The 22,733-nt window shown below is 37.7% G+C and overlaps 1 protein-coding gene across 3 annotated transcripts in view; it reads left to right on the top strand.

Annotated features, from left to right (window-relative positions):
* Nucleotides 1–22,733, top strand: part of col14a1a (collagen, type XIV, alpha 1a) — a 501,463-nt gene that overhangs the window by 193,904 nt on the left and 284,826 nt on the right. For all 3 annotated transcript variants that reach the window (XM_039736768.1, XM_039736767.1, XM_039736766.1), the window contains exons 9-11: nucleotides 1,292–1,437; nucleotides 21,652–21,781; nucleotides 21,882–22,021. In XM_039736768.1, the coding sequence (XP_039592702.1) occupies nucleotides 1,292–1,437; nucleotides 21,652–21,781; nucleotides 21,882–22,021 (416 nt within the window). The remainder of the gene's footprint in view (nucleotides 1–1,291; nucleotides 1,438–21,651; nucleotides 21,782–21,881; nucleotides 22,022–22,733) is intronic.

The following is a 22,733-nucleotide window of genomic DNA, read 5'->3' on the forward strand; positions in this document are numbered from 1 at the left end:
AATGGAAGATAACTTACTCATTCATGTTTGCTATTTAACTATGTAATGTCAGGCTCCATAACCATTTAGGCATATCTGGTGGTGTTGTGCTTTTGTGGTTCATTTTCTTTCAAAACATTCAGCCTCTTTTATTTGGTGACTCTAAATTGTGAGGGAATGTGAGTACTTAACTGATATTTTATAAATAAAGACATTTATGCAACATTAATAGCATATATTGCGGTGGGCTGGCACCCTTCCCGGGATTTGTTCCTGCCTTGCGCCCTGTGTTGGCTGGGATTGGCTCCAGCAGATCCCTGTGACCCTGTGTTAGGATGTAGCGGGTTGGACAATGACTGACTTTCTGACTAATAGCATATAAGTGATATTTGCATATTTGTGTGTACACTAACACCTTTTTCCTTTTTACAAAGAGGCTGTTAGACTTCCTTTTTTCTTTTTTCTGTTTGCTTAGTGCAGTAGTTGGTGATGGAAGTAAAATACTTTAAACATACTAATACATAGCAAATCAGTTATGTATGGGTCATTATGGAATTTGAGAAGCAAACTAAATTAAAAAGTTATTGGTCACACTTTGTTCTTAGTGCTATTATTAATGATTGAGAGAATGCTGGCATATACTTTTATCCCATCCAACTTTATACTGCTGTAAGTTGCTCCAGAAAACACATTGATAAATGAAAAAATCTTGTAAAAATGTTTTGAAATCATTTATTATTGTTACAACAACTTATAGAAAAAAAAAACAAAAGAAAATACAGTTGTTCATTATCTTGGTAGCTTTTGGCATAGTGGCAGAAAGAGTTTGTCATAGGGCTTTTTTTAAACAAAGTGATGACTATGAAAAAATATGTTAAAAATCAAGATATAAAACACTGTTATCTTCATGTAACACATTATTGGATTCTACATTCTAGTAAAATCTAGAAGTTTGTGCTGTCAAGCCTTACATCATTCTGTTTCATTTCTATAAGTATGTATCTTAAAGCAATTAAGATCTAATTGACCTCTGTAGATTTTGTAGCTTTGTAAATATTTAATTCAAATGCAGTCCTAAGAGTTTCTAAAGAATTGTATTTTCAGCCAGGCAGGCTCTTGATTATTAAATGTCTACAGTAATTAAGGAAGAGGATGGGATAGTCATTTTATAATTAGTTATATTTACAAGTACACTTGATAAAAACTTAAGAAAATCATAATTTTGCTCTTCATCTTTTAATACTGTGTTGTTTCTCAGTTAGTAGTGAATAATTGCAGTCCATACAGCTTATATTTCTCTTTGTTTTTTAAGTGGCTCTGCCCATGGTTAGTGATCTACACCTTTATGATGTCACACACAACAGCATGAGGGTCAGGTGGAAAGGGGTTCTGGGAGCATCTGGGTACATGATCCTTTATGCTCCACTAACAGAAGCAGATGTAACAGATGAAAAAGAGGTAAGCTCAATATTATATTAAATATGGAAACACTTTAGATTTTTTTAAATATAATTTGAAATTTAACAATGTTAAAATGGACAGATATTTTAGGTAATTAATTAGTATTGAACTGCTTTGTTTTTCTGTTTGTTTAAACAAGTCTGTCTTTTTATGAATGTGTTATATAATTAGTAATGTATAAAATGGTCATTGCATTTGCATCTATAAACTCTGAACCTTTACTCATTGAAGAGTACTATACAAGAAGTAAACTGTAAATGGTGCTTTATTTGTCCCAAGGCGGAAATACGTTTTATGAAACAACAACCACCTCCCTCAAATGCACACATGAATTCCAAAAATATAAGTAACTTTTTGACTTGGCTAAATATGAAAGAGAAGTAACACTGAGGCAGTACAAAGGTTATTACAGTAGGTATGAAGGAGCTCAATTAGAGTTCCTTGACAATCATCTGCTGAATAATTTATTGACTGAGTGTATTTAATGATGATGTGTCACAGGTAAGATAGATAACATTGTTCAAAATGACCATCAGTTTGGTCTTAATTCTCTTGTTTGTTCCATAAATTAGCCTGCTCTTCTTAACCTCCTTAGCGTCACATTTTTTCTCAAAAAACATGTAAAAAGCATAAAATTCTTTGGCTTGAAATATTATACATTTGTTAAATCTGATCTTTATACTGTAAAATGTGCAAAAAAAATAGTCTAAAGTCAGAACTGTAGAAAGTATAATAATGATAAAATAATAATAATAAGGATGAGTGATGATAATAATATGAACAACACACTGCACATGTGTGTTACTTTCGGTTTCACTGTATATTTCAGTTTCACTGCCTAAAGACAGATTCACCTTATCATCACTTCTGATGGGAGGCATTTCTTACGAGAGGCCTAGGAAAAGACGTACAGTACCTACACCGTTGCCTGAGTAATGCTCGGCTCTAACACTTTTAGCACTGTTTTTACAGCCAGAGTGATGCTCAGATCTTGAAGCTAAGGAAGTAAGTCAGCTTGTTGATGCATAGGACCTGTCTTGAAATGGTGTTCCTAGCCCAGCACAACAAAATGTAAAAATGGCACTGGCTATTATAGAGTTATCGAAAATATAAAGGCGCTACCACTTAAAGGAAATGTCGTAATTATACATAACTATATGCATTTTTGAGTTATTTTGAGGGTTTTTTTTGTTTTGGATAATCTATTTAAAGAGGGTATACTCCATTTTGATTTGATTTTATAAAGTCTATTTTTATTTTTATGTGTTTATGTAACATTGGAATCATGCCGTGTATGTGAAGCAGTTGTGCTTGTTACATAGTAGAGACAATGCTATAAATGTGGTGGTTACGTGTATTGGCATCCCTTAGTTGTGTACACAAAACAAATCCTTAGCTGTAGTTATTTTCTTTAAACATGCAAGCCTAGCACTAAATTCTGTTTAGTTTTTTTTAATTCTTTTGATCTCAGCTTCTGACTGTTGACTTTTTACACTTTTTGCCCAGTTCAGTAGTCTTTTTGGCTACAATCACTTTCATTTTCGCTGTGACTCAGGATCATATTTCCATCTCCCGGTCATTTTCACTCATTATAATCCTTGAAGACAAAGGATTACAAACCAATTACAAACCGAGGGATCCTGAGTGACTCTAAAATGGCTAATATGGTTGCTGAGATTAATTGGTATTTGCTAAATGAAGTTACAGCATTTAAGCAAGCTTAGAAAACACCATCTCCCATTGTTTTCAGCCACAGATATCTCCACACCACTTAGCACATTTCAGGTAATTTGGAAAACAAATGTGTTGGTATGTAAGCCAGTGTTAATATTTAACTTGCACATATGCTGCAGATTCTACTAAGGTGGCTTTTATTGTTTCCCTTTTGACAAGTTATCTGTTATAATTGGTATTTGCATTGCACGTGTTCAAAAGCATCCTTGTACTGCTAAATTACATTTATTTATAAAAGAATTTGCACACATATTTGATATTCTACACTGCGTAAGAACTGCACAAAATACATCATTAACACTAGAATCCCTAAAGCCTACGAAAAAAGTCGTAATGCCAGGCCACTTTAAATTCCTTCGCACCTCTTCATCAGTGTCTTTGTTTTTTTGCAAATCTGTCAGTCAGCACTGGCAGCAGGCAGCATGCTATCCCATCTCCCACCGACACAGCTGAAGTTCTCCCAGCTCAAGTCTGTTTATGTGGGAGTGAGGTGCCTAGAGTTGTATAGGGTAAATAATATATCGTTATTTGGAATACATACATTTCATGTGTGTTCCGTGTCTGCAATGATCTGGATGAATCTAGGATGACTGGAAATGCAATGCAACTAATGTTAAATACATAACTAAAACAGATTTTTTTTCATCTATACTAATAAAAGGCAAAGCCCTCACTGGCTGACTGACTGACTGACTGACTGACTGACTGACTGACTCACTCACTCACTCACTCACTCACTCACTCACTCACTCACTCACTCACCTACTCATCACTAATTCTCCAACTTCCCGTGTAGGTAGAAGGCTGAAATTTGGCAGGCTCATTCCTTACAGCTTACTTACAAAAGTTGGTCAGTTTTCATTTCGAAATTCTACGCGTAATGGTCATAAATGGAAGGTATTTTTCTCCATTTAGTGTAATGGAGTTGAGCTCGAAATCCGGGGGTCGGAGTTTCGTGTGACATCATCACGCCTCCCACCTAATCACGTGAACTGACTGTGAGCACAGAACGTAGAAAACAAGGCAGAGCTCCAAAAAGCGCTGAAGAAAACATTCATTATACAATTGAGAAGGCAGCGAAACAATAAGAAGCGAGCGAGTGAAGCATATTCATGAGTGCAGCTACTGCAGAAACAAAGCACGGTGTAAAACGTAAGTTTAAATTACGTTTATAGACACGCTCCCACTGCCGTTTCTCATGGCAGTGAGGCATACAAGCATATTCATGACTGCACCTACTTCGGATTAAACCTAAAGTTTAAATTAAGTTCATTGACAGGCTGCCGCTGGCATTTGTCATGCCCATAACTAATGCGGGATACAAGTTTAATGAGAGGACGCAGGGTATAAATGAGAGTTTTGATCACTTTGTAACAAAGTTAAAATTGCTGGTGAGTGGCTGTGCACCAATTCTCACAGAAAAATCCTCAGGTTAATACACACGCTGTCTCTAGAGTTTCTCCACACTCTGAATTCTCCAGGCACTACTTACAAAAAGTTACATTGACAATCATGTTACGTTATTTTTAAAATGTTTCCTTTTCTTAGCACAAGCACAGCTGAGAAGCTTCGATGCATGTGCTCCATAATGCGTTAAAAAATAACTTAATTAATCACACTTTGCATTCCAAGCAAAGGGGAAGTTCTCTCAATGCATGATACTGCGGAAACAAAGCACGGCATGAACCGTAACTTTACATTAAGTTTATAGACACACTCCTGCTGCCGTTTGTCATGCCTACCACAAATGACGGTATTCGCGAGATACAAGTTTACTGAGAACACACGAGGTATAAACAAGATTTTGGATCACTTTGAAACGGAGTTAAAATTTCTGTAGCAAGAATCTGAACGAAACGTTAATGTTTAATTTTTAATAACTTATAGACTACATTTTATTTTTTTCCCTTGCACTCAGTGCTCAGCCAATGGGTGATCAGTTATATATATATATATATAATATGAATGACCTCAAAAGAGCGCGGAGACTTTTGATCACGTCAACGTGTCTGCAAAAAGTGGCGTCTCCTTCCTGCAAAAATGCTATTAAAGTCAAGCAGCCTGCGTTGCACTTATACTCTTAACACTGCAGAGGACACAAAACTAATTTTCTTTAATTGCTGGTGATTACCGTCTTTAAAATGTAGCTTACCCGAAACCACTCCAGTGGTGCTCAATGTATCTTTACTCCTTAAAACGTTAATGTTTTACTTTTAATAACTTATAGACTACATTTTATTTTTTTCCCTTCCACTCTGTGAGCGAGGCCAATGGGTGATCAGTTACATATATATATATATATATATATATATATATATATATATATATATATATACATACACATACACACATACATACATACATACATACATATATATATATATATATATATATATATATATATATATATATATATATATAAAGTAGCCCGCCTTCCAGCCAGACTGGCGCGCCGATTGACTACCCTCATCACGAAAGCTGTTTAGATGTAGTGCAAACGTGTGAGTACGAGCTGAGCGACATGTATTCCATTCCACGAAGAATCATTTTCATCACTTTCTGTAAAGAGTGAGTAAAGATTTCTGCATTTCAAGTTTCTTTCTTTATGGAAGGGCGCCTTTTTTCGCCAGGGAGGCGGGCTACGATTTCGTGGGCCACCCTGTATAATATATATATTGTGAAAAAGGCGCTTTATAGAGCCCGACCCGGCACAGACCACGCAGAGGCACATGTTCACACTGAAGAATTTTATTTTTTTTTCTTCAGCCGTGGGCACACGTCTTCCCCGTGTCCCACAGGCCCAACACAGTCCAAGCACAAAAACCCAAACACAATGCAAACTTTCCTGCTCCACCACTCCTCCCAGGCAACCTCGTCCTCTTCCTCCCGATTCTGGCCTTGATTGCTGGGAGGCAGGCCCTTTTATACCCCACCCGGAAGTGTTCCAGGAGCCTGACCAGCTGGTCTTAATTGCACCTCCGGGTGGGGCTGATAAACCGTCCAGTGTGGTGGCTGGTTCTCTGCAGCACCCCCTAGTGGCCACCCCATCTCCCAACCGGGCTGCTGTGGTGGACTCCATGTCCCATGGAGCCACGGGGGAGATTGAGGAGAGATCCACGGCCAGGGAGACTGCCCCAAGCGCCCCGAGGGAGGTACTGCCATGTCCATGATGGCTCCCCTGGGACGTATGCAGCAGAGGCGTCCCGGCCGGGCATGGGACCCGGCTGTCCGTCACATATATATATATATATATATATATATATATATATATATATATATATATATATATATATGAATAACCTCCAAAACGTGCGGAGACTTTTGATCACGTGAACGTGTCTGCAAAAGGTGGCGTCTCCTGCCCTGGAAAAATACTATTAAAGTCAAGCAGCCGCCGTTGCACGTATACTCTTAGCACTGCAGAGGACACAAAACTAATTTTCTTTAATTGCTGGTGATGCCGGTAAGGCACTTTACCAGAGGCAGAAATTTGGACGTTCACATAAAAAATGTGATTTCTATACCACAGCCGTCGTGTTGCGCCTTTCAAAAGGAATCTACTACCGAATGATGATCCATATACATTTTAGCTGCTGTTGGTACTGCTTACCTGTTGTATTATACCGTCTTTAAAATGTAGTTTACCCGAAACCACTCCAGTAGTGCTCAAACTGAAAAACTGAAGGAGGACTGAATACTTTCCATACCCACTGTATATATACATATATATACACACACACACATATATATATATATATATATATATATATACAATGGGTACGGAAAGTATTCAGACCCCCTTCAATTTTTCACTCTTTGTTATATTGCAGCCATTTGCTAAAATCATTTAAATTATTTTTTTCCTCATTAATGTACACACAGCACCCCATATTGACAGACAAAAAAGAATTTTTGAAATTGTTGCAGATTTATTAAAAAAGAAAAACTTAAATATCACATGGTCCTAAGTATTCAGACCCTTTGCTGTGACACTCATATATTTAACTCAGGTGCTTTCCATTTCTTCTGATCATCCTTGAGATCACCTTCATTTCAGTCCAGCTGTGTTTGATTATACTGATTGGACTTGATTAGGAAAGCCACACATCAGTCTATATAAGACCTTACAGCTCACAATGCATGTCAGAGCAAATGAGAATCATGAAGTCAAAGGAACTGCCTGAAGAGCTCAGAGAAAAACATATATACATACATATACACATATATATATATATATATATAAAATGTGTGTATATATATATATATATATATATGTGTATATGTATGTATATATATATGTGTATATATAATATATATATATACACATATATATACATACATATACATATACATACATATACATATATATATACACATTATATATATATATGTATATATATACATACATATATACATAAACATACATATACACATACATATACACACATATATATATATATACACACATTTTATATATAATAAAAATAGGAAAAATAGTATACAGTAAATGTGTGTACAGTGACACTAAACATATGTACATGTACTAAGTACTGTAAGTATAAAATTAATTATGGTTACTCACCAACAATGACACGATGACTTGTCCGATAACAATGAGTTTAATTTTACTGCACAACAAAGGAGAGCGTTACAGCCCTTAAAGGAGCCACTTCAGGCGATTGTGTAGCACTGCCGTTCTTCTTCTGGCAGTCTTCAATCCAAATCCCTAAAGCAGATTCCATCCAGACTACTGCCTTATTACATCCACTTACAACTCGTTTTGCACCCTGGTTAAAAGGACACTGCGGCCGTAGATCTTATATTCCTTTCCTACTTTTTAAATAAAAAGAATCGTAGCCTTCAACAAATCCAAAACGTTTACCTTTTCGGCAATCGTTAACATCTACCGTTTGCGCTTGGGCACGGTCCCTGAAGCAGTAGCAGATTGTTTTGGAGCCATAATGAAGGGCTTGACTATGCACAAAGATAAACACAAAAGAGCACAACTCTTTACACAGCGAAACACGTTGATGCTGAATGAGCGAGACGAGACTTCCTGGTTAACACTGCATTCAGCACGCAGGAACTTAACTGCGTGCTCTGATTGGTTAGCTTCTCAGTCATCCGCCAATAGCTTCCCTTGTATGAAATCAACTGGGCAAACCAACTGAGGAAGCATGTACAGGAAGTAAAAAGACACATTGTCCGCAGAACCCGGGAAGTAGCGAAAAATCCACGTTATATATTTAGTTATGCTTTCATATAAAATCCGCAATAGAGTGAAGCCGCGAAAGTCGAAGCGCGATATAGCGAGGGATTTTTTGCTTTTTCGTTTTTCGGTTACTTTGAGGTTTTTTTATATTGGAGAATCTATTTTATAGGGTTTTGCTTTGTTTTGATTTATAAAGTTTAATTTTATTTTCATTATGTATTTAATGTACGTAATATAGGAATTGTGTCACTTGACCACAGCAGTTATGTAGCAGATGCTACAATTCTAATAATGGTGGCAGTTCTATGTAGTGACATTATTTTTTTGTTTAAATAAAAGACATTTTTAATGGTAGGTCTTTTTTTTCCTTCAAAAAAAGTAGGTCTAGTATAAGCTTTGTTTCATTTTTGATCTTGACTTCTGACCCTCATTTTTTATCTTTTGTCTGGTCATTGTTGTTACGATCAATTTTGTTTTCTCTGTGATTGAGGATCGTGTTTTCATCTCCTGGTCATTTTTACTTGCAGTTATCTTGCAAACTCCTAAATCCATCCAATTATCCATCCATCCATCTTCTTCCGCTTATCCAAGGTCGGGTCGCGGGGGCAGCAGCTTAAGCAGAGAGGCCCAGACTTTCCTCTCCCTGGCCACTTCTTCTAACTCTTCTGGGAGAATCCCAAGGCGTTCCCAGACCAGCCGGGAGACATAGTCCCTCCAGTGTGTCCTGGGTCTTCCCTGGGTTCTCCTCCCAGTTTGGCGTGCCCGGAACACCTCACCAGGGAGGTGTCCAGGAGCCATCCTGATCAGATGCCCGAGCCACCTCATCTAACTCCTCTCAATGCGGATGAGCAGCGACTCTACTCTGAGCCCCTCCCGGATGACTGAGCTTCTCACCCTATCTTTAAGGGAAAGCCCAGACACCCTGCAGAGGAAACTCATTTCAGCTGCTTGTATTCGCGATCTCGTTCTTTCAGTCACTACCCATAGCTCATGACCATAGGTAAGGGTAGGAACGTAGATTGACTGGTAAATTGAGAGCTTTGCCTTACGGCTCAGCTCCTTTTTTACCACGACAGACCGATGCAGAGCCCGCATCACTGTGGACGCTGCACCAATCCGCCTGTCGATCTCACGCTCCATTCTTTCCTCACTTGTGAACAAGACCCCGAGATACTTGAACTCCTCCATTTGGGGCAGAATCTCGCCTCCAACCCTGAGAGGGCACTCCACCCTTTTCCATCAGAGGACCATTGTCTCCGATTTGGAGGTGCTGATTCCCATCCCAGCAACTTTACACTCAGCTGCGAACCGATTCAGAGAGAGCTGAAGATCACGGCTTGATGAAGCAAACAGGACAACATCATCTGCAAACTCCTAAATCTAATAACTAAAGAGTCTGCTCTTACTTTTCTTATATATAGTTCCTCTGTGTTTCTGGACCAATCAAGCTTGTCAGTAATGTGGTATCCTAAGTTCTTGTAGTTGTGCACCACCTTCACTTAGACTCTCTAAATAGTGCCTGGACATAGAGGCTGTTTGGTGCAGTCAATAACTAATTTCTTGGTTTAGTGATGTCTACTGTAACTTGCTGACAGTTCTTCCTGCACCAAGAAACAAAGTTCCGCACATTGTCAATACAATACAATACAATACCTTGTTGTGTTAGTGTAGAATCATTGGAGAATTTATGCAAGTGGCATGACCTTGTGTATATTTATAAGTTAAGGTGCACAAAGTGAAGCAAAGAAGTGACCAGTCCTCTCCTTGTATAATTAGTGTAGACTTTAGTCACCGGACAATGTCAGCATGTGCGTCTCGGGAACTGCAGCTCTGACATTGTGGTCAGCAACACAGAAGCACCGCAAGGGACTGTACTTTCTCCGGTCCTGTTCAGCCTATATACAGCAGACTTCCAATATGACTCGGAGTCCTGCCATGTGCAAAAGTTCGCTGATGACACTGCTGTTGTGGGCTGCATTAGGATTGGGCAGGAGGAGGAGTATAGGGAGCTAATCAAAGACTTTGTTAAATGGTGTGACTCAAACCACTTACACCTGAACACCAGCAAGACCAAGGAACTGGTAGTGGGTTTTAGGAGGCCCAGGCCCCTCATGGACCCCGTGATCATCAGAGGAGACTGTGTGCAGAGGGTGCAAACCTATAAATACTTGGGAGTGCAGCTGGATGATAAATTGGACTAAACTGCCAATACTGATGCACTGTGTAAGAAAGGTCAGAGCCGACTATACTTAACATCTGCAATCAAATGCTGCAGTTGTTCTACCAGACGGTTGTGGCGAGTGCCCTCTTCTATGCGGTGGTGTGCTGGGGATGCAGCATAAAGATGGACGCCTCACACCTGGACAAACTTGTTAGGAAGGCTGGCTCTATTGTAGGAATGAAGCTGGACAGTTTAACATCTGTGGCAGAGCGACGGGAGCTAAGCAAGCTCCTGTCAATCATGGAGAATCCACTGCATCCTCTCCAGGCAGAGGAGTAGCTTCAGTGACAGACTGCTGTCACTGTCCTGCTCCACTGACAGACTGAGGAGATCGTTCCTCCCCCACACTATGCGACTCTTCAATTACACCCGGGGGTGGTAAACGCTAACATTATTCAAAGTTATTGTCTGTTTTTACATGCATTTTTATTACTCTTTAATTTATTATTAATTAATTTTAGACACTACCTTTACATAGTATATGCACTCTAGCAGGTGCTAGATTGGGGTGATATACAAGATTGTAACCCAACCCCTTCCTCTCTAGGACTTTATATGACTCTTGCCAGTATTCGAGGAGCTCAGAGTGTGAAGTGGGTATGAAAATCATCACCATTTCTCTTGGATGGAATTCACAAACCTGGGTGCCTCTTTCATACAGCCAGGCTTGCTTGTGTGCACTACACAGCCTCTGTGTGCTTCTTAACCAAGGGCCGCAATTTAACAAAGTACTTGTGAAGACTCACCACATACTCAGTGTTATATTTGGAAGGACCTGCCTCCTCCTCCCAGCCCTCCCTGATGAGAACCAATAGACCCCCGGGGAAGGCTCCTGTACAGGAGACCAAATTAGGAAAACCCTGTAGAACCCTGCAGAACCTCATGGAAGCTGACTGAAATCACAGAAAGGAGCTTATCCCTGTCTCTCCTGTCTCATTTCTGCCACGTCTAACTTCTTCTGTGCTTTCCTTCCTGCCCAAGTCTCAGCTTCATACATCACTGCTTGTCTTAACACTGTCTTAAAAACTTTACCTTTATCCATCTGCTTAATTTTTTGACCACATAATGCTCCTGATACATTCTTCCAATTGTTCCATCCACAATGAACTCTATGGGTTAGCTCTGCACCATCGATGCTCTTGCTCAGCACGACACCGTGACCTGTGTCCGAAGCATCGGTCTGGAGGATAAAAGGAGAAGAGAAGTCAGGAGTTTCCAGTATAGGTGCTGAAATAAGGGACTCTTAAGTCACGAAATGCAAGTTCTGTCTTATGGTCCCATACTACGTTGAAAGGGGGCCCTTTCTTTGTAAGATTAGTCAAGGGCGCAGCTCTTTCTGAAAAACGAGAAACAAGCCGGTGGTAGTATCTCGCTAAACCGAGAAAAACTTGTACTTGCCGCTTGGTTATCAGATGGGGCCAATTTAGAATGGCTTCAACTTTAGAACACTGGGGTTTAACGTTCCCCCTACACACTAGATAGCCAAAGTATTTGGATTCGTTTAACCTGGAGAAACATTTCTTTGGGTTAATACGCAGTTCGGCTTCAGTGAGTGTCAACAAAATGGTATAAACTTGCAGCATATGGTCTTCCCAGGTGCCGGAAAAGATGACCACATTGTCTAGGTAGGTGGCACAATTGTGGGGCTTTAGCCTTCTATGTACCATACGCTGGAAGGTTGCTGGTGCCCCATGCAATGCAAATGGGAGAACTTTATACTGCCAGTGTCCACTAGCGGTACTAAATGCTGCTTTCTCTATTGCAGACTCTGTTAAGGGAGTATCCCTTTTTCATGTCAAGAGTAGTCAAGCAAAGGGAATATTGATCAAGGGAAGAGGGATAAGAGGAGCTCTGTCCCTCCAGGGTATGTGTCGAAGTTGACATTCCAGGCAGGAATAACAAAATTGACAGACTTCCTCGTTTATCCCAGGCCAAAAGAACCAGAGTTTAATCCTCTTCAATGTTTTTACGGTACCCAAATGGGAGGCTAGGTGGTGGGCTTGTGCTATTTTGCAGACCTCCCACCGGAAGGTTCGCCGGACTTGCAACAGCATCTGTACCTCACCCTCATGCTCTGCTACCTGATACAGCCCTTGGCCATTGATTTCGAGTGGCTGTCCTCTTGAAAATTAATGCATAAGATTCAATATCATCAGATTCAGATAGAGGTACCAAAGGGGGAGGGGGGGGTTGGGGGACCCATGCAGGCTCCTGCTTTACCGCATCCACTGCCACTATCCATGTTTCCATCCCTGTGAGCTTTGTTTGCGTCTCTCCAAGCTCGATCTTCATGGAGCGCATCTCCGCCATGATCGATCCCAACATGGTATTTAAGCCCTGTTCTTCTGTTATGTTATGAACAGTATTCCTGTCGACTATGCCAATCTGTGAAGAAATAAATGCGAGGGAGAGAGATTAAGGGTTGGGGAACCTTCCCAATATACTGTTGTAGCCCAATAAACAACTCAGTATGCACTGATATCACAGTCAAGTTCACGAAAACAGTTGCAAAGACAAATGAGCAATTTATGTAATCTGGACTGGAAGTAGGTGTAAAGAAAGAGGTGATGTGAGCACAAGGTGATGCAGGTGATGTCTCCGGAGGGCGACTGGAAGTGATGTCATCAGGGTTGGACGGATGAAAACACAGAAGTTCTTCTTATATTGGGACGGTGTTTCTGTGCGTTGAATTCAAGGTGTGTGATGTTTTTGTTCTTCCTTTATTCTATTGAGGAAAAGAGAAAAGCATCAATACGCTGTCTTAAACTCCATTCCAGTGTGTTTTCATGCTCTGTTCGGCCCTTTGGCTGCTCCTTAATTGCACATATGTGACCATATATACTCTCCCCTATTACACCATCACTCTCTGCTTCCTGTGTCTGAGCCAGTTTTGCACCCATCTACACACTACACCCTGAACTCCCACTTATTTTCGTTTGATGTGATGCCCAACGTATCATGCGGCACCTTATCAAATGCTTTCTGAAGGTCAAGATAAATAATATCATGTGCTACATTTTATCATATTTTTTTGTTGCTTCCTCAGAAAAATCCAGCATGTTAGTTAAATCCAACCTTTCTCTTATGAACCCATGCTGACTGTTCAGTAAAACTGTTCTTGCTATGTGTTGCTCAGTCGTTTCATAATTCCTTCCATTAATTTACCTGTGATGAACTTAAGCTTACTGGCCTGTAGTTGCTTGGATCTACCAAACCACCCTTTTTAAATGACTGGATAACATTTGCCATTTTCCAGTACATTGGATTTTTCCCCAGTGCTCAGTGACTTCCTAAAATATGTGTCAAGGGTTTATATATTACTTGCTGACTTCTCTAAAAACTTAGGAATAAATATTATCTGGTCCTGGTGATTTGTTTGATTTCAGGCTATTTAATCTGAGAAATACTTCTCCCTCTACAATTTCCAAATCACATTATCTCCTTAGTTACTTACTTACTTTTACCACTGGGAGGTTATCCTCTTTTTCACATGTCAAAATCTCAGGGACATGCAATTTTAGAGCATTTGCTGTTTCACTGTATGTATTTTTAAATTCCACTTCACTGTTCCTGATGCATCTCAACTCCTCCTTGACAGTTCTTTTATTACTAAAATGCAGAAGGAGGTTCTTTGGGTCATCTTTTGCTTTATCTGCTTTATTCCTTTTTAACTTGCGATTGGCTTCACTAATATCCTTCTTAATGGTCGATCTCATGCTCTCATATGCCCTACAGTTGACATTGGAATTATTAGTCTTACACGCTTTGTACAGCTATTTTTTCCTTTGCATCTTCTTTTTCAACTCTTTCAGCTCAATAAGGTTATTAGTACTGATGTTTCATTGTGTGCAGTTCTGTGTTGCAAAGCACATTCCTGTCAATGCTATCATGATGATATTCTCTATGTTCAATGCTTCATCTATAGCAAAAGGAATGACTTCAATAATCTTAGTCTACAGTGTTTAGATTGATGTAGTATTGCAATTTTTTACCAGGGGATCTCCATCGAGATGAGGTCGCTGGAAAGGGGTGTGTGGCGCTCCCGATATCTATGCAAAAGGACGAAGGTCCAAGTCTTTAGAGTCCTGGTGCTTCCAGCCTTGCTATATGGTTGCAAGAAATGGATGCTATACAGTGACCTGAGATGAAGACTGGACTCCTTTGGTACTGTCTCTCCAGAAAATCCTTGGGTACCGTTAGTTTGACTTTGTGTCGAATGAGCGGTGGCTCATGGAGTCCCGAATGAGGCACATTACCAGCATTGCGAGGGAGTGTCAGTTACGGCACTATGGCCATGTGTTGCGTTTCCCTGAGGGTGATCCGGCTTGTAAGATCCTCATTGTTGGGGGCCCAAGTGGCTGGACTAGGCCAAGGGATTGCCCATGTAACACCTGGCTGCGGCAGATAGAGGGTCATTTCCAGAGGGTGGGACTGGACTGCGTGTTTGCCTGGGGGTTGCAAACCGGGATCCCAAGTTCTTTTATTCCATGTAGTGGGTGCGGCAATGCACTGTACCAGTGCATGCTCCCCAAAGATTGACTCCAAACTTTGCCTCCTGTCCTCCCAGCCGTATCAGGAGATAACAAAAATACATATGAGTATAAGCATCTGGTGATCTTTCTGCTCACAAAAGGAGTCTCAAAATCAGAATGAATGGGTTTTTGAAAGTAAATAAACATTTGGTTAAAGTTGTTGCAAGTTAAAGTAACATGACCTCAGAGCAAGTTTATTTGATTCTTGCACTTTTTGATTATACTGAAAGACTTCAACTGGCAGATTATCTTTAGGAAACTGAGTTCTATTACAGACAGTAAAATTATATGTGTTATGTTGACAGCTACAACATGAATGATATACCATTTGACATCTATAAAGAAAACTCTGTTTTTACACTTGCAAAATTGTGTCCATGTGGACGTTTTTGGTGATACAAAACTAAGAAAATTAAACAAAACCTAAGTATTAATTTTTGAAAAATTAAGACTAAATAAAAACAAAGAGAACGAAAAACGAAATTAAAACTAAACTTAGAAAATGGACAAAAAAATAAACCTAAATAAAAACTACAATTCGAATATGGCAAAAAGTTAAATAAAGGGTAAAAAATGAAATGAAAAATGAAACTAAAAAACAAGTTAAAACTAGAAAAACATTGCTGTACAGTACATTAACAATGTGATGCTCTTTTTTCCTTTATCCCAGAGAACAATGAAAAATACACCATTATGACACTCACAGCACAAGGTGATAGAACATGGAAGTGCACATAAACTCTAATGGGTTCATATATTTTTAATTTGTATCACTCTATTTCAAATTAGCTGGAGCTCAGAGAAGTTGCAACCCTTCTGATTGTTGTTGATATGTGGCTTCTGCTATGCATAGTACAGTCTTAGTTTGTATTTCCAGTAAAAAAATTGCATTTAAGGCAATATTTTCCTAAGCATTCCTGAATCCATAGGTCAAAATCCAGGTTAATTAACAAAGTGTTATGAGACAGAGTCTCCAGGGAGTATTGTCAGAAGACAAAAAGACAAAGATGTAACTGTAAACCTAAAATCATAGTTAGTCCAGAAAAACCCTTCTCTTAACGAGAATAGGCAACCAAACTCTAGGGATGAACCAAAAATCAAAGTTAAAGGCAAGCAGTGATTAAAAATCTGCAAAATAAACCTAGTGGTGTGTTTATTTTTGTTATTGTACCCAGGGATGTTTACAGTTGGAATTGTAGTCATATTTTACTGGATATCTGATAAAGTCAGAAGTTGAATGGTCATGGTCAATGGATATGTAATTCCCGATCACGAAATGCATCATTTGTTGTAACATAACATGTCAAACCCATTGCAAAAGTAAATAAAAGAAAAGCTTCCAGATGTAAAAATAAAACAGTTGAAACCATAAAAAACAAATAAAAAATGAATAACCCCAAAAGTGCCAAGAGTATAAATCGCAATGCCATGACCCTCTGTTTGGTGAGATCAGCTGCTTGAGATAAACATGAAAAGGTAATTAATAGAAAAAAAATCATACTACAATTATTAAAAAAACAAAACTTATTGCATACAATAACAAATGACAGAAATTAACAAAAACAATACAGGCAGATAACCAAAAACCTGGCTTGAAAATTGGCTTAACATTAAGGCAGAATTTTTTAGTGTTGGCATTTTACAGACTCCATTTGGCTGGATAATGATGCTGTGACATGGTGCAGTAATGACTGAAAGGTTTCTGACTGGTCAGCCAGTTCACACTGAAGAGCGATCATTGCCAAAAACCCTGTGGTTGTTAATACCTGTTACATAACAGGGATCATGCAATTTCTGTGTGATTGTCTCTGTAATATAGGCTCCAGTTCAGCACCCAAGTCCAAGATGACAGCTCTAAAAAGTCTGAATTGACTTACAAGCCATTGGTTGTCATGAGGCAAAAATTCATTGATGATCCCTGAGAACTCACTCCTTGCCTACCCAGCTACACAGCCCCAGCCAAGATGAGCATAAAGATGTCCCAGACCCAGCCTCTCAGGACATCAATGCAATGGCAACTTCAAAATGATTGGATTTTATATGTTGAATGTAAAGTGACTTGTTTTTAGTCCAACATTGGCATTTACTTGGCAATTTTATTTATTTATTTTTTTGCTTTCTTCACTCAGAAACTGTCACTTCCTCCCACTATTGTTTTTTTCTTTTATTTATGACTCCTGTAGAGAGTCCTGAAAAAAGAATGATTTTGTGTTCTCTGTTCAACATTACTGAAGTTTAGTTTCCTGTTTTCCTGAGGTTTGATGTAAAGGCAATGCTTTCATGAGCAAATTTTTATAGTGATTAGATAATGAATATATCCAAATAAGGCATTTTTACGCCATTTTGTTTTAATGGAAGGAGGTGACAGAGAATGGCTAAAGCATGTGCATGTATAGATAGTTTTAAGTTGATTTGAGATTTATAGATTTATAAAGGAACTTAGTGTGGCATGAGGTTTGTTTACGGTTTTATAAGCATTTTTTGTGTACACTGTAAAAAAAAACTTAGCCTAGAAATAAGAAATAAACACTGAATTTTAGGAGAAAATGACTTAATATTAGTGAAATTATCTGTCCATGCAGCAAGATAATTTTACTTGCCAAGACATCTTAAAATAAGTTAGTTCCAGTCTAGAAATAAGAAAGCTCTGATAGGTGTTCAAAGGTTTGAAATAAGTAGAAAATGCTGTTTTTTAGAACAAATTACTTGATTAGACTTTCTACAGTGGGAATACACTGAATATTAGAAAATCATTTTTAATTCAGTTGTTTTGCATTCTTAATTTTAGCACACTAAAAAATGAAGGCCAAGGAACAAGAGAATAAATCCCTAATATAAGTGGAAAATTCTTAATACCAGCGGTGAATGAAAATCTTGTTACTTGAAACAAGTTAGCTCATCTTGAAATAGGTAGTCCAATGTTTAATCTCAGATCATATATCTTAATACAGGAAAATTATTTTACAAAAATCACAGAATAAGAAAAAATATATGATTATTAAGAAGTAAATGCTTGAAATAAGCAACATTATAAGCCAATGGGGTGAGATATATTGAGTTGGATTTTTTAAAAATCCTGAAATTAGTTAATTTCAACACATACTAAGCTGTATTTGCATGATATATACAACAAATTTCAGTCCACCTACAAAAGAATAAGGTAAAAGTAGCACAGTGCTCTCATTTTAGGATGGTCTTCATTTCAAATTGAAACCAAATACTGTATTGTAGCAGAGGTTTGAATTAGGAATTCATTCCTAGATTCAAGACACATAATTAAGATATAATTCCCTGATATATGCTGGCTTCCTGAATACATAAAATAATTTACAATAAAGACATACTCATTAGCATTGCTCTTTATTTAAGTATTACATCAGTATCCAACAGCACTACTGCTGTGTTTACAATACAGAAACAACAGAGAAAAACATAAGCACATGAAAATTAGTTGACACAGGAAGTTTACCTTGTATATAACACAAATGTCATATACATAACATTATTGTACATTGTAATTCAGGACTGTCTCATCTTGTCACAGTCAGAAATGCATAACATGAACTTACTTACATAAACAAAATTTTAACAGTGGTAACTTTGCCAAAAAACAGGACAAAGAAGATACAACCTAACGTTAAAATCCACAAAAAATCTAAATTATTTATAATTTATCTAATTGATTTTCAAATATTATGGTAAATATATACAGTACATCATAGACATGCATTTCCTGTTCTACATTTGGCTCACACAATTTTTCTTCTAGCGTAATTGTATTTTCCCTTCAAATTGTATCCAGTAATATTTCAGTTTGAATTACAGAGAGGACAGTGGCAATATTTTAGATGTAGTGCATAATAGTACTCCATAAGGTACATGATACCTTCCTGCAACATTTCTTGAGGGAAAATTGTCACAGGCTCACTTCCAATAGCTTACATGCAGGTATCTTGATCCACAATTAGGGCAGCGCTCAACAGTGGTCGTTCTTTGCTGAAGAAAGGCATCAGGATTCTCTGAGGTCTTCAAGACAAACAAAAACCAACAAAGAAAATAGGCTGAATTTATTTTATCCTGTGTAGTCCTATACAGATGTATTATACATTTACTAATTTAATTTAATCTAATTTTAACAGAAGCAGTTATACACAGCTTGTAATTGAAATAGCAAAGAAATCACTAACAAATGAAGATTGTTTCTATTCTGTTGAGCCCTTTTAATCAAACCGTTTAATGTATAATGTCATTCCTGTAGCTAACATTAAAAACTACCCTGAAAATTGCTGCTAGTCACAGATGGATATAATTGCAGTAACTGTCTTTATTTTTCCTTTAAACAATGTACAAATGCAAAGTTTTACCTTAAGGCCATGAACTAATGCCCCATGTTTTGTTTCCCAGCTTTTTTGGGGGTAGAGAAAGTGAAGGAAACATGGATGGCAGAGCTCTAAACATGGTGATGGCATTTTTCACCACTGAAAGAAAAAAAAACCCCACAGTTCTTATTAAATGTCTTTCGCATTATGTTCTAATATAACTCAAACATTCTCCTTTTAATGAAAACAACAACATACAACAAGCTTTAAATTAAGTATGATTTAAAACTATATGAAGTCTGGTATTATTTTTACCTACTAATATTCTAGAATATGAACAAACAATTGAAATGAACCTTACATAGATCATATTTAAAGTTGTAAGTATTCTTTAAAATATTCCTCCATTATTTATACCTAATAAAGGATAGTGTCAGTCAGGTTATTATTCTGTTGTGTCTTAAAAAGATGCTAGACAAAACTATTTACAATGCTAATAAATGGCTTTTTAAAACCATAATTAAAGGCAAAAATTTATTTCAGTATCTGGTGGCTGTCAACTATTGTGTCAATAGCTGCAAAAACATATAAATGAATAATCTAATCAGTTGTGTTTTCTAAACAGTCTGATCTAAGATGGGGTATGACCATCTCTATTGTGCATTTACCAGATGGTTCACATTCTTTCTTTGTTGTAACTTCTTGGGTACAACTAGAAGGCGACACATTAACAAGCGTCGCTGAAGCAATAGAATTCCCCGATGATGCAGTGGAATCGGCCTCGCCTGAATTCTTGACTTCAGTAGCATCAGGCTTGTCAGTGGTGACACCGAGACATCTCCTTATTTATTTGAGGCATACAGTGCGGATATTCTGTAGCCTTTTCATGAATTGTTTAAACACAGGTTCCTGTAATGAGAAAGTGTGCAAGTGAATACAAGGTGTGGCTGCTCAGTCTAAAACCCCTATAAAAACTAGTTACTTACACTCACCCATGAATTTTGATCTTCAGTTGCACATAGCTTTGGATAATACTTGACTATATGTTTTGCCATTGAAGAAATCTCATGTATGGAGGTATATTTGTCTTCCTTTGTTGTTGTCCTCAGTATGGGCACTATGTTGGTCATTGTATTTCTAATTAATCTACAGCGCTGATCCTTTGAAAGAATACAATGCTCCTCTTTCCCTATGTGCTGCAGTGCAAAGTACTGTTTTCTGACCTGCTCCAACTCACTGTCACTATGAAGTACAGTATGTATTCAGGGCTTGGTATTTGAATGATTTTAGAGGGATTGGCTTCTCTTAAAAGTTTTCTGGAACATCCTTGCTCACTGGATTGAGGGGTAGGTGAAAGAGTGGCATTTTTTTTAGAGTATTGCGTTCAGAAGAGGAGGGAGATGTGCAGCTGTCTTGCAAGTTATCTTGCTGCACAGAAAACTGCAGCTCCTGTTAAAAAAATACAAGAAAAGGACATTGAAAATAGTCACCGATTATCAATAAACTGTTTATGAATTATGAAATTTGATGAAGCCTGACATAAGTGGAAATATTTACTTTTATTTAATGTAAATGAAATTAGTAATCAAAGACAGTATTGCTCAAATATCTGACTGGTTATATTTTCATTGCTGAAATTTTTGGGTAACTAAAAACAAGATAGTAGTCATCTTCTTTACTTCCTGATAAAACACATGTGCTCAGTTATCAATTGATATGGAGTATTTTTACACTATGTTGTATTGGACTAAATAACTGCTACATGAGTACTGTGAAATTCTTACTTGTGTGTGCTAATTAACATGTAACACGCTATCATTCTCTGGCACCATGATCAAGTTAATCAAAACATTTGTAAATTATGTGTACAGCATTTGTGTCTTTCAAGTGTAAGCTAGATTTTAGCATTGAATTTAAGCAAGATTTTATACTCAAGGCCCACATGGATTGAGCCCTGGTATGAACCATGAGAGATATGATCCAGGCTGTTTTCTATTTTTTTGACTGAATCATAGTTAAACAATAAAATTACTCAGTTTCTGTTATTTATGCAAAGTCTTGTTGTATTCAGATTAACTAAAAATTGTATTCAAGTTAATTAAAATACATTGTTTGAATAGTAGAGTTTAATAAAATAAGATAATGTCCAAACGTTTATCTTATTCTTTTGCCCATCTTCATTTTTCTATTTAGGTGAAAGTTTTGGAGACTATTACTGACATTGAATTGAGTGGATTAACTCCCAATACAGAGTACACTGTTACTGTCTATGCCATGTATGGAGAAGAAGCCAGTGATCCACTGACAGGCCAGGAAACTACATGTATGTATTTCACATTAATAGTGTATTATGGAAAACTAAATTACATATTCATTTTCTTTATTGCCTACTTATTAAATTTACTTTTACTGGAATTCCTCAGTACCGTTATCGGCCCCAAGAAACCTGAAGTTCTCAGAAATTACACATAATGGAGCCAGAGTCACCTGGGATGCAGCATCCAAAAAAGTGAAAGGGTACAAGATTATGTATGTGAAGACTGATGGTGCACATACTAATGAGGTAAATGTTTGTTTTCCCAATTTTTCTGAAAAACTTAACAAGATATAGGTCAGGTGCTTTGGTACCGATATTCAGAGCATGAAATTATGTCTTTAAGCTATTAAGTATTTTTTAAATATTTTCCACTCAATCACAAGTATAACATAAGACAACATGTTAGACTAATTCGGAGAGGAAAGTACTGATTGGAAAGAGGAGACTGCTGCTCAGGGGAGTCAGGGGACAATACGCAGGAGTATTTGCAGTATAGAAAAACACAGAATGCAAGTGGCAGGAAATAAACTGATTGCTAGAGAAAGATAACTGAGTGTAAGACGGTACTGTTTGTTATTTATGGAAGACACCAAGTAAAACGTAGAAAACTCCATACCTCTGAGTTATATTTTCTTATTACACTGGTCGCTACAATATTTTATTAGTTAATTTTATTAATACTATATTATAATTTGTTAATGTAGTTTTGTTTTGTAAATAAATATGACTATTTGCTAAACTAATCTACCGTATATCATTTTTAAAGTAGGTTTTCTGTTATCTGTCTTTTCTCTTATTCGTCTTGGTCTTAGCCCTGACCCCTGATGGATAATCAAGGTTTTACTGTACTTGTTTTGAGCTGTTTAGGTTCACGGGACTAAAAGTTTCTAAAAAGGGGGAGAACTTGTACTAAACAGTATATCGCAATGCTATGAGATATGACATCCAAACATGGTAC

This window comes from Polypterus senegalus, chromosome 15 (genome assembly GCF_016835505.1).
Source record: "Polypterus senegalus isolate Bchr_013 chromosome 15, ASM1683550v1, whole genome shotgun sequence".
NCBI classification, from domain to species: Eukaryota; Metazoa; Chordata; class Cladistia; order Polypteriformes; family Polypteridae; genus Polypterus; species Polypterus senegalus.